The 12,717-nt window shown below is 31.2% G+C and overlaps 1 protein-coding gene across 9 annotated transcripts in view; it reads right to left on the reverse strand.

Moving 5' to 3' along the window:
• Positions 1–12,717, reverse strand: part of LOC126885281 (lipopolysaccharide-induced tumor necrosis factor-alpha factor-like) — a 202,910-nt gene that overhangs the window by 16,667 nt on the left and 173,526 nt on the right. For 3 of the 9 annotated variants that reach the window (XM_050651782.1, XM_050651788.1, XM_050651787.1), the window contains exon 4: positions 2,663–3,045. The exons of the other annotated variants lie outside the window; for them this stretch is intronic. In XM_050651782.1, coding sequence (XP_050507739.1) covers positions 2,943–3,045 — 103 coding nt within the window. In that variant the 3' untranslated portion in view covers positions 2,663–2,942. Of the gene's footprint in view, positions 1–2,662; positions 3,046–12,717 lie in introns of those variants that run through there. 9 annotated transcript variants of the gene reach the window in all.

The following is a 12,717-nucleotide window of genomic DNA, read 5'->3' on the forward strand; positions in this document are numbered from 1 at the left end:
TTTTTGTGAATCGATCAACTATGATATTTCGGTACATGGAAAGTTTCATGCTGTTAAAAGGTGTCTCATATTTTTGCCAAATCACGGTTATAAAGCAGAAGATATATTTAATTCGATAATGATTTAATTTAGTCCAGCCCGGACCCCCATATCGAAAAAGGGGGGGATGGCATGTCACCAGCCCCTCCAGGCAGATTTAAAAGGGTGGAGGCAGTACAAACGAATGAAGGGTGATACAATCCAGTACTAACGCAGTACAAACGAAATAGCCTATTTTCGACATTCAGAAGGCAAAAAGTGCAGAGTAGAGGGTAGCATGTCACTGCCCCCCCCCCCAGGCCAATCTAGACGGGTGGGGGCAGTACAAACAAAATAAGGGCGATACAATCCGATACTAATGCAGTACAAACGAACATACCCATCCCGGACCCCCAGATCGAAAAAGGGGGGATGGCATGTCACCAGCCCCTCCAGGCAGATTTAAAAGGGTGGGGGCAGTACAAACGAATACAAACGAATGAGCTTTTTTTTGAACATCAATTCGAAAAAGGGGGGGCTGGTGACATGGACCTCTTCTGCCCAGGGGCCCCACTGTCTTAAATCCGGCTCTGGGTTTATGGCGAGAATAGTGAATACTTTCTTTGATGAGATTCAATTTAACAATTATTTTGGCCATCATATAGCCCAGGGGTGGGCAAACTTTTTTTACTAAGGGCCACAAAATGTTTTTGGTCTATTACCGAGGGCCGCAAAATTTGTTACCTTAACATGTTCGAATTTTGGGGGGGGATATGGTTTGAAATCAACATTTCAAGCATATTTTTGTGTTTTTGTGAATTTTGTTTGAAACTAAGGTAGAATTATTTTATTTTTAAATTAAATAAACATTTTCGGTACAATTCGGAGAATATTCAAAAAAATTTCAAGACCAAATATTGAAAAATAAGTTAACGGTGGCAAATTTTTACAGACACCTAAAAAAAAGGATTTTGCAGTAGACATCAACAAAAAATTCAAAAATATTTTATTATGAGTTTATCGAGGTAACGTTGTCAAGTTTTTTCAGTTTTAATAATTTTTGAGTTTTTGATATCACTCAGAAGTCAAAATAAGAAAATTTTTTAAAAAAGTGGTGCAAAACAAACTTATTTATTATTGTTAAAGAAAAAATATCTCGACAGCATTACCTCACAAAATGTCTAAAAAAATCTATACAAAATTTCAGGTGGATCTATTAAGTAGCTTTTGAGTTGCATTGTCCACCGCCTTTGAAAAAAAGCAGTTTTGAGAAAAACGCGTTTAAAGTTTTAACAACTTTTATTTTCAATTTCTTTTTTGTCTGTCAAATCGTAAAGTGATGAACACCGTAATATGTTTTTGAATCGTTTTGTATGTTTTTATTTTTATAACGATTTCCGAAGTGGAAATCGAAACGTCAAATAAATTTAACTTCAAACTTAAATTGTGGTTTATTTTCTGGTTGAATGTAGAATGGTACCGAATCAATTTGAACTGAAAAATGATTTCTTAGAAGTACTAGTAGGTAACGAAAAATATATCTTCAAAATCTTTGAACCAATTTTCAAATTCCGTCAGCAAATTACAAAGTTTTTCTTTATAAATTTTAATTTTATTTTATGGTACATTATTTAATGATTTTAACGAGGACAATAATTGAACGAATTCTTGCTTTTTTGTATGATCAATGAATAGTTTACGTTTCATTTTAAAAGTTTCATTTTGCGTTCAAAACTTATAAATTTAGCAAATTTGCCGCAGTTTTTTATTTCTAAAAATAAAGCAATTTCCTCCCCTAAGTCACAGCATGAACCTTTTCTAAACTTAACCATCGAATATGATTGTGGTATAAGACATCAGTATATTCTGTTTCTATAACTCTTCCAAAAATGCTATGAATGTACGATGATTTATTCCTCTTGAATGAATAAAACCAAAAATATTAGCTATAATTGAAATGACGACGTCTGCTTGCAAAACATTTTTGCACAATAACTGCTGATGGATTATGCAGTGACAAAATAATAAATCATGTTCTGGAGATTGTTCATGAACGTAATCTTTAAGTTTACAATATTTGCTCCATCAGGTGTTACACTTAAGTACTTAGGTGGTTACGAGTTAGTTTACAAATTTCCAAACAGTTTCTTACTTCAAAAATATCGTTTCCATTTCTTGAAATTTCATGGATTTCATTGAGAAAGCCGACAAAACTGTGCCGGAAACCCTAATAATTGCCCGTGTTATTTTGAAAATTTGCGCAAAAATCACCTGCTGCGAAAGTGTTAATAGCTGTATTATCTATATTTAATTATTAATACTAGCAATAATTTTAAAAAATCTTTAAATGAAAATAATTCACTTTTTTCGCGGGCCGCAAAAAAATGTCTAAAGGGCCGCATGCGGCCCGCGGGCCGCACTTTGACCACCCCTGATATGGCCCATATCAGATTTAAATCCGATTGAGCATTTATATGACGCTTTAGCACATCGCATTCGGAAAGAAATTCTATTCTCATGATACTGACGAGGGGGTGGGGGTGCTAAGGATTGCAGCACAAACATTTCATTTCGCGTGATAATTTCAAAATATGCAATAATTTTGTCCATGAGTGTAAAACATTAAAACAACTAGAAAGGTGAATAGAATTTACATCTTTAATAAAATAACGGATATAATAACATATTCATATGTTTGACATGCTTAAACTTACTTAATATTTATGTTAAGATTAAAACGTATATCATTAAAACATTTAAACATAACCTGACGTTTTCATATTATTCTAATTTATAACATATATATTGTATAGATAAAAAGTATTAAAATATAAAATAAATTGAAGTTGTTTCTTAGAAAACAGATTTAGATGGAATTTTAGCTTCTTCAGTTGGTAACTCTTTTTAAGAATTTTAGAACGTTCTTAGTTCTCGAATCTTCCGATGTAAGCTCTGCAATTGGGGCAGTAATGAGTTTTAGCTTGGCATGAATCCACACAATATGGAATTAAGCAACATGGCCAACATCTGAAAAGAAACCCCATTTTTAGTATGATATGAACATGGACAGTGCGGTGTACAGTATGGAATAGTGAAATGTAAGCAAAGCACATGGTGCAATCACTGAAGGTGGATATGATATATTAAGTACTTTCGATTTCTTTGAACCTCCATCGATTTTTATGAAAATTGGTGAGTGGTTAGAGGATACCTCAGGGAACAAAAGGGATGTGGTGCCAACTTGCGCTTTTACCCTGGGGGTATGCCTCCCCATCTCATGGGTGAAGATTATTTTATTAAAAACAACCCCATAAATCGAAAGAGGGACAAATTCTAGGTAAAATTTATTATATAAAGTTATTAAAAGAATCAAAACTTTTTGAGCGATTATAGATCAAAGATTTTAATTTTTCATGAAAAAAGTGTATCGTTTTAAAGCGGTTTCTCATAAATAACTCAAAAACTGGAAGTTTTTACAAAGAAGTTATCATTACCAAAATTGAAGATAATAAAAAATTGAATAAACTTCTTACTAGAACAACCTTTTAATATTAATTCAAAGTTAGTTATAGGTAATTGAATTGATATTTTTTCGGAGAGTACCTAAATCTAAGTACCTACATATTCACGCTTAAATAACGGGTTTTACAACATATAATATGTACTTACTAAACAAAATTTTTCCAAAAATTATTTTGTTTTTAAATTCAATTTAATTCGTATTAAATTTAATCTTTTAAATCTCTTATCTTTTAAGATCAAAGATTCAAGATTTTTAAGATTAAAGGACTAAAGAGTCCCGGTCTGGAAGTAAAATTTAAGCTTTAAACGTTTCTATCTCGGTTATTTTTTATCCCATAAAAATAATTAAAAAATTAGAATATGTGTTAATGAAAAAACTAAAATTCGGTTTTTTATCATTTTTTACATATATCGATTATTTTTGAAATTTTTATAAAAAAAATAAAATTTACGAAAATTTGAAAAATTCTGATTTTTTAAATCATACCTTTTTTTCAAAAATAATTACTCCTAAACCGATCAAAATGTTTTCATTGTGAGGTCATTACTTATGCTAAAATAAAGAAAATCATCTTATACGGATTATTATAAATTTTAGTTTTTGTGAAAATGGCGTATGTTCTATTTTTCACTTTTTCCTAATAAATTCGAAAAAGTTCTGTTATTTTCATCATACCTTGCTTAATTTTGATATGTACTATCAATTTCTTCTATAGAGCTCATTTGATAGGTATTCGTAAATACTTTGACAAGTGTTTAGAAAGTATATTTTATAAAATGCATCATTGTCCCGTTATTTAAGAGATTTGAGTACTCACTGGAAAAAATTGCCATTCAATTAGCTATAACTCACTTTGAATTAATACATAGATACTAGTAAAAGATTTTTCAAGTAAGGAATTTATTCTCCATTTTTATTATCTTCAACTTTAGTAATGATAACTTTTTTATAAAAACTTATAGTTTTTGAGTTATTTATGAAAAACCGTTACATGCATTTTTCATGAAAAGTTAAAATCTTTGATCTTTAATAACTCAAAAAGTATTGATTTCTTTTAATAACTTGATATAACATATTTTGCCTGGAATTTGTGCCTCTATCGATTTATTGGATTATTTTTAATACAATAATTCACAGCCGAAAAGGGATGGTATCCATCCCCAGGGTAAAAGTGCAAGTTGGTACCATGTTACTTTTGTTTTTTGAGGTATTCTCTAACTACTCACCAATTTTCACAAAAATCGATGACGTTCAGTGAAATCGGAGGTGAAAACCTTCAGTGACTGCACTAACATTGGCAAAGCGTTAGAAGGTTCTTCCTTCAGCTAAAAAAAGACAGCAATTAGGTATTAAGTATGCGATCATTTAACTTTTTCATACTGTATGTTATCAGTGCAGCAATCGCAAAAAGTGTACATGAAAGTTAGTTAAAATTTGTTAATTTATGAAATAAAGGCTGTTTCGAGCGGTGTTTTGTAATACTTAGTAAATTAAATTCTGCATGCATAAGCAGTTATCTATCTGGAATTTATGGTTCTTCCTAACTAATCAGAATTCTGGTGTCTAACAATAAAACACTGAAAACGTTTGTTTTCTATACTTCCACAAAATTTATTATAACTAAGTGACTACAGCTGTTTCGGCAGAGTGCCTTTCTCAAGTGATTTAGTTTACAATGTGTTTGCCTTTTTAAGTCTTCAACTGAAGAGGTTGAGGAGTGGGGAGCTGTTTGTCTCGAGTTGATCATTCAGAATTATATCTGTATTTTTCAGTTTATTAATTTCCATAGATTCTAAAAAAGATAGCTTAAGGCCTTTATTTTGAATATGCAGAATTTGCAACTCTTTATTGAAAGAATGATTATGATCTAGAAGGTGAAGTGCGTATGTAGAAGTGTCTGTTTTTCTATTGTTGAATGCCCTTTTGTGTTCTGCTATCCGTTTGTCAAAAGTTCTGACTTCTAGATCATAATCATTCTTTCAATGAAGAGTTTCAAATTCTGCATATTCAAAATAAAGGCCTTAAGCTATCTTTTTTAGAATCTATGGAAATTAATAAACTGAAAAATACAGATATAATTCTGAATGACTAACTCGAGACAAACAGCTCCCCACTCCTCAACCTCTTCAGTTGAAGACTTAAAAAGGCAAACACATTGTAAACTATATCACTTGAGAAAGGCACTCTGCCGAAACAGCTGTAGTCACTTAGTTATAATAAATTTTGTGGAAGTATAGAAAACAAACGTTTTCAGTGTTTTATTGTTAGATAAAATAACTTCCATCAAGTAACGGTCGAATCCATAAATTATTTACAGGAAGCCAATACAGGGATATTGACCATATTGTTTTCAAGATTGCTTTTAAAGCGTATGGTAACAACACAAAATATCTGGTTTCTAAACATGTGCGTGAAAAACAACGTGTTCCCGAAATACATAAAGTTAAAAACCAACAACCGCAGTGCCGCTGCCATAGCCGGCGCACATGGATTCGCTCCCAACCCCTATAAAACCACTTTTATTGTACACGAGTTGGCTCCGTAGGAAGACCTAACCCTTCGGTCATAACTTAACATTCGGGTATGAGTTTCGGAGCCAACTCGTGTACAATAAAAGTGGTTTTATAGGGGTTGGGAGCGAATCCATGTGCGCCGGAAACGGGATAGGAGCACCCAATACAGAAAACGAGATATTATAGCTGTGTATCTTAAGGTATGTCATTCAGAATTACATTATAGATTAGATAATATAGAATTTGACATCCTAGATTCTAAAGTAAGAACTGAAGTAGATAATATAATAGACAAAAAATTTAATACACAATGTAAAAAACTAAATAATCTAATTTGCAATAGTAAAAAACTCAAATACTCATACAAAAAAGTTTTCAAATCATAGTTTTTTCAATAGATTTATAAACTTAACAGATACTAAATTCAATAATAGTGAAATAGAACTTTTAGAGAAAGGATTCACACACAACTTGCCTCAACATAATAATCAAAAAAATTTAGAATATTTAGGTGTAGAATGTGAAGTAGCGTTAAACAAAACTGCCAAAAACATAGAAAAAAGCATAATTGCCAAATCTATTACCGATGTATGTAGTGAAACTAATAATTGCTATTTTAAAGAAAACCAAATAGCCGTTTCAATTAAAAATAAATCAATAAAACATAACATAATATTTACAAAAGCAGACAAAGGTAACACTACTATTGCTATCGACAAACGAGACTATAATAACAAAACAATAGAATTTTTAACTAACCAAAACAGTACAAAACTAAACAAAGACCCCACAGAAAAATACCGAAAATAAATTAAACTAGCCATTGAAAATTCAAAATCAATACTAAATCCAACAGAACAGAAATACCTTAACATTATGAACCCACAACCTCCTAAATTATACTCTTTTATTAAACTACACAAACCTGACCACCCAATAAGACCTGTAGTTTCTTTTTATACAGCTCCGTCATATAAACTTTCAAAAAAACTGTCAGATATTATTACAGAATACACTAAATTTTCACCTAAATTCACCGTAAATAATATACTAGAACTAGTTAATAAAATACAACATTTTCAATTGCCCAACAACTCCAGACTAATTTCATTTGACGTAAAAAATATTTTTCCTAGTGTTCCTCCTACAGAAACTTTTGTTTTAGTTAAGAATCTTTTAGACCATAATAGTACAAATCCGATCATTGCATCTGAAATTTTACACCTTCTTGAAATTTGCATAAATCAAGACTATTTTGAATTCAATAATCAAATATACACAAACAACAGTGCAGGACTTATTATGGGTAATCCTCTAAGCCCATTGCTATCAGATATATTTATGAACCAACTTGAAACAACAATTTCTAAACATCCCGTATTTAAACAGTGCTTATATTGGTGGAGATACGTGGATGATATACTAGTATGCTTTACAGGAACTAACAGACAACTTGACCAATTTCTATCAAATATTAATTCACTTCATAATAATATTGAGTTTACAATAGAAACAGAACAGAATAACTCCATAAACTTTCTAGATGTAACGATTTCCAGACTACACAACAAACATGAGTTCTCCGTATATCATAAACCTACCCATACTGACACAACTATACACAATTCATCATCCCATCCTACACAACACAAATTAGCAGCCTATCATATCATGATACATAGACTGACAGAAATTCCCATGACAAAAAATAACTTCGAGATAGAACTAAACATCATTAAACAAATAGCAGTAAACAACGGCTATAACGAACAAACAGTTAACAAAATTTTAAACCAAAAACTCCATAAGAAAGCCCTGAAATTAGTGTATCCACCACCACAGAAAGAACCCAGTACCTTCTGCTCTCTCACATATACTGGCAAGATAACAACAAAAATAACCAGATACATAAAAAAGAAAGGAATAACACCAGCTTTCAGAACTAACAACAACTTAAGCAAATATATTAAGAACAATAAAAGCTGAAAGAGAAAGCAACTACAGAGTGGTGTGTACAAACTAACTTCCGGTGACTGTCCGAAAACGTACATCGGTCAAACTGGCAGAACTTTTGACAAACGGATAGCAGAACACAAAAGGGCATTCATCAATAGAAAAACAGACACTTCTACATACGCACTTCACCTTCTAGATCATAATCATTCTTTCAATGAAGAGTTTCAAATTCTGCACATTCAAAATAAAGGCTTTAAGCTATCTTTTTTAGAATCTATGGAAATTAATAAACTGAAAAATACAGATATAATTCTGAATGACCAACTCGAGACAAACAGCTCCCCACTCCTCAACCTCTTCAGTTGAAGACTTGAAAAGGCAAACCCATAGTAATCTAAATCACTTGAGAAAGGCACTCTGCCGAAACAGCTGTAGTCAGATAGTTGTAATAAATGTTGTGGAAGTATAGAAAACAAACGTTTTCAGTGTTTTATTGTTAGATAAAATGAACTTCCATCAAGTAACGGTCGAATCCATCAAGAATTCTGGTGGTTTGGTAAGTAACCTTCTTTGTCTATTGGAAGACTGCAATCTCACAAAAAACATAAATTCTTGAAAGTTTAACCTTTTTTAGACCTACACGTCAAATTTTTGCGCGATGCGGATATTAGTACATTTTTGACAGCTGCATAAACTTAACGTGTTTGAAAAAGTGACGCATATGGAGAAAAACGATTTTCGATCTCTCATTAGACATTATTATCTGAGAAGAAAACGGCGGAAACAAAAGAAAAGCTATATAAATATTACGGGACTAACGCTCCTGGTGGATTTTGGTGATTATTTATGTTTTCGAGGTCGCTGAATCTGAATATGAAGTTTGTTTTTATCTAGAGTTGGTGGAACATGCTCAAAAATCAAATTTTATGCAAAAATGCGAAAAATCAATTTTCATTATTTTCAATTTTACCTCGCTGTAAATATTTCCTTTTGAAAATTTTACTGCGTCATTTGTGAAGTAATTAGATGACAACGAGCTTTGTCCAAAATGTTCAAACAAATTAAAAGAGGAGTTGTTAATTTTTAAACATTTTGCCGTCAGATTCCGTTAGTTCATTTTTACTTAAAAAAGTTGAGTGACAAACTTTTTAGTTTAAAATTTTAACCAACACAGCAATAAAGTATTATTCATGAAGAAGTTTTCTGGAAAATTTTAAGTCAACATATGCAATAGAAAAAAAGTTATGTGACTTTATAGACGAGCGGCACACCCCAAAAATAGCTTAGTTCTCGAGATACTGTGTGGTGTGATGACCACGGTGTGGTGAATGGCTAGTTTTGGTCATACTATATGTTTATGATCGTGTTGAATACGAAAATTAGGTTTATTTTGAATTTTACGTGGGGGAACATTGTCAAAATTGCAATTTTGCCCTAAAAATAACAAAAAAAATGAAATCACACTTTTCTGCGTTTAACTTGCTACAACTCTGTTCTATTTTAATATTTTTTTCTGAAATTTTTATAGTATATATTTCTTACGTTTCTAAAGACAATGAAACCTGTATCAATCTTTCTGTCTTATTGTAGTATAAGTTATGAATTGTTTAAAGTAAAAGTGCAGATTCCTGAATTGCAAAGTTTAATCGCAAAAGTTAAGTGACAAAATTTGAAATTTAGCTTTTTAATCAAGTTTATGTTAAAATATAGGATACAAAGAAGAAAATGTTTTATAAAAAAAATGGCGCAACTTTTAATTTTAAGAAAAACGTAATTTCATTTTTTTATTTTTAAGGTAAAATTGCGATTTTGACAATGTTTCCCCATCTAAAATTCAAAATAAACCTCATTTTCATTTTCAGCACCATCAAAAACATAAAGTAAGACCAAAATTAGCTATTCACCACACCGTGGTCAGTATCTCGAGAAATAAGCGTTTTTTGTGGGAGTGTCTGTCACTTGTCTATAAAGTCACACAACCTTTTTCCTGTTGCATATTTTGACTTGAAATTTTCCATAAAACTTCTTCATGAATTATATTATATTGCTGTGTTGGTTTAAAATTATAAAGTAAAAAGTTTATCACTCAACTTTTTTAAGTAAACATGAAACTAACGAAATCTGACGACAAAATGTTTAAAAATCAACAAACAACTTCTGTTTTAATTTATTTCAACATTTTGGACAAAGCTCGTTGTTTTCTAAATAGGTACTTCAGAAATGACACAGTAAAATTTTCAAAAAAAAAAATATTTACCGCGACCAAAGATACAGCGAGGTAAATATGAAAGATCATCAAAATTGATTTTTCGCATTTTTGCATAAAATTTGATTTTTGAACATGCTGCACTAATTCTAGATAAAAATAAACTTCATATTCGGATTCAGCGACCTCAACAATATAAAGAATGACCAAAATTTGCCATTCACCTATCATGGTCGCTTTTTCGATTTAAGCCTCAAATTAGGGGTGTCCCGCTCGCCTATTATGACAATGGCAAAAATTCATGAGTTGGGCTTCGAATTGCTTTCCCACCCAGCCTATACTAACCTCTATTCAGCCTAACCTAATTTGGCGCCCTCCAATTATTATATGTTCACAAATCTGAAGAGATGGTTGGTAATTAAAAAATTCAGCTCGAGAGAAACAAGGACAAGGACCATATCGAAAAATAAAAGAATTTTCTGGAAAAAGATGTTCTTCATTTCAAACCAGGTTACTTATCAGACCATCTAGTAGTTCACAGTGATCGATCGTCTGCTCTTGGATCGCTTTTCATAATGTCTGCCTTAATAGGGAACTTGCACTTTTTTGTTACATAATAATGTTTAGTTTTATTTAAAAATGAGAGTTCCAAAACTTCACGCTTCAAAAGCTCGTAATAACTTAGAAATACAAATTTAAAGTCTTCTGCGGTATAAAATAGTTCAAGCGACCCGTGACGTCACATAGTTTTATATTAGGTTTGTTCTAGCAAACCGTCAGACTAATTAGTCAGAAACCGTCAGCAAACAGTTGGTCAGTGAGAGGACATAATACAGTCACCAGTGCTATCCGTTCTACTCGCACTAGTCGACTATTCGCTGATGATTTCAAACCGTTTGAAACTGATGCTAGAACAAACCTTATATAAATAATTATGATTATGGTTATATTTAGGTATATTCTTCTCCTTCTTTAGTTTATTGGCCTCCACCTACTTGGGTATTTGGCCAGTTCATATTGTCATTAGAATATAAAAATATTTTTATATTCTAATGACATTTATCGTATGTCATTGTCATAATATATTATATCAGTTTGTTGAGATTTGAGTTTGATACAGTTTTGAAGGAAAGGAAAGAAGGTTTACTATGAAAAAAAATAATAAAACCATTTTGTAAAAGTACAAGTTTTCTATGAATAGTTGAACGATAAAAAACACTTATGAAGTCACATAACTGTATTTTCTACTGATGTTTATAACGTCCAATTTAAAATTATATACAATTTTGTTTACTTTGTTGGTGCAGAATGTAAACATAAAACCGGATGACGTTACGACGCGTTTTGGGCTGGCTGGTGTAATTTGAATTTTTAATCGTCTTTAGGGGCCAAACGAAAAACAAAAAAAAACTTTTTTATCTTTGATACATGTTTTAAATTATATTCTGTTGTGATTTATAACATTTTTTTCGAATTTACAATTTTATGCAAGTTCCCTATTATAAATGAAACGTCACGAAATTTTTTGTCCATGATTTTGTATGCAATTAAAACAAATAATAAATGGGACCGTAATTTTTTCAAATTTTTGTTCTTCACATTTCGAATTAAATAGTTCTCAAATTTAATGTAGATAAATATAAATAATAGCACAGAAAGTTTTAATTTGCACATATGACATAATATAAGTTGCACAAAAACATAAAACAATAAGCAAAATTTTTCAAAGTAGAAGCTTGTTTTAATATGTCATACATTTATTAGCAATCAGAACATACCTTCTACAATGAAACCTAAAGCATTGACATTAAAGGGAAGAGTGAAAAAGTATAATGTTACAATATAAAGAAGATTTTCTCTTAGAATAGCTTGGACCTTTTGTCGATTAGTGAGTATAACTCATTCGGTTTTAGATCTTTCTGTTTTCTTTTTATGTTATTTTCATATTAATCTTCTGTCCGAACCTATTTCGTGTATAAATTGCAGATTTTCAACATTTTTGAAGTGACTGAAGCTTTGGACATTACTCTTTCCTTTACTTGGGCTGTCTTGGTTTTATTATTTTTATTTTCTGTTGCTGCGTAAGTATGTGTCAACTACTCCATGGAAGCTATTTGCCTGATATGCTCTTCCATGCATACGCCTATCCTATGGATTTTATGATTCAATAGAAGAATTAAAATCTAAAGAAGAAAACAGTGAATGAAAATGACAGTGAATTTAATTTTCATTTTCTATTAGTTTTACTCCTATCTCAGTACAGGGAATCAAGATTCGTTGGAATTTTTACTAAGATAAATAGACAGATAGTGAAATGCCATTTTAGATTTCCCCTAGTCTTCTTCTAATACATCGTTCGTTTGCTTTGCAAGTTTTAGAAAGCAAGAATTTGGGTTGTTTACCAGAACTTAGAAGTGTTTAGTTCTTCATCTAAAACTTCGAATTGTTTTACAAAAAACAGTATTTTCTATTGATCTCAAATATTTCGTAAAATTTGGGAC

The sequence above is a fragment of the Diabrotica virgifera genome, chromosome 5 (assembly GCF_917563875.1).
Source record: "Diabrotica virgifera virgifera chromosome 5, PGI_DIABVI_V3a".
In the NCBI taxonomy this organism is placed as follows: domain Eukaryota; kingdom Metazoa; phylum Arthropoda; class Insecta; order Coleoptera; family Chrysomelidae; genus Diabrotica; species Diabrotica virgifera.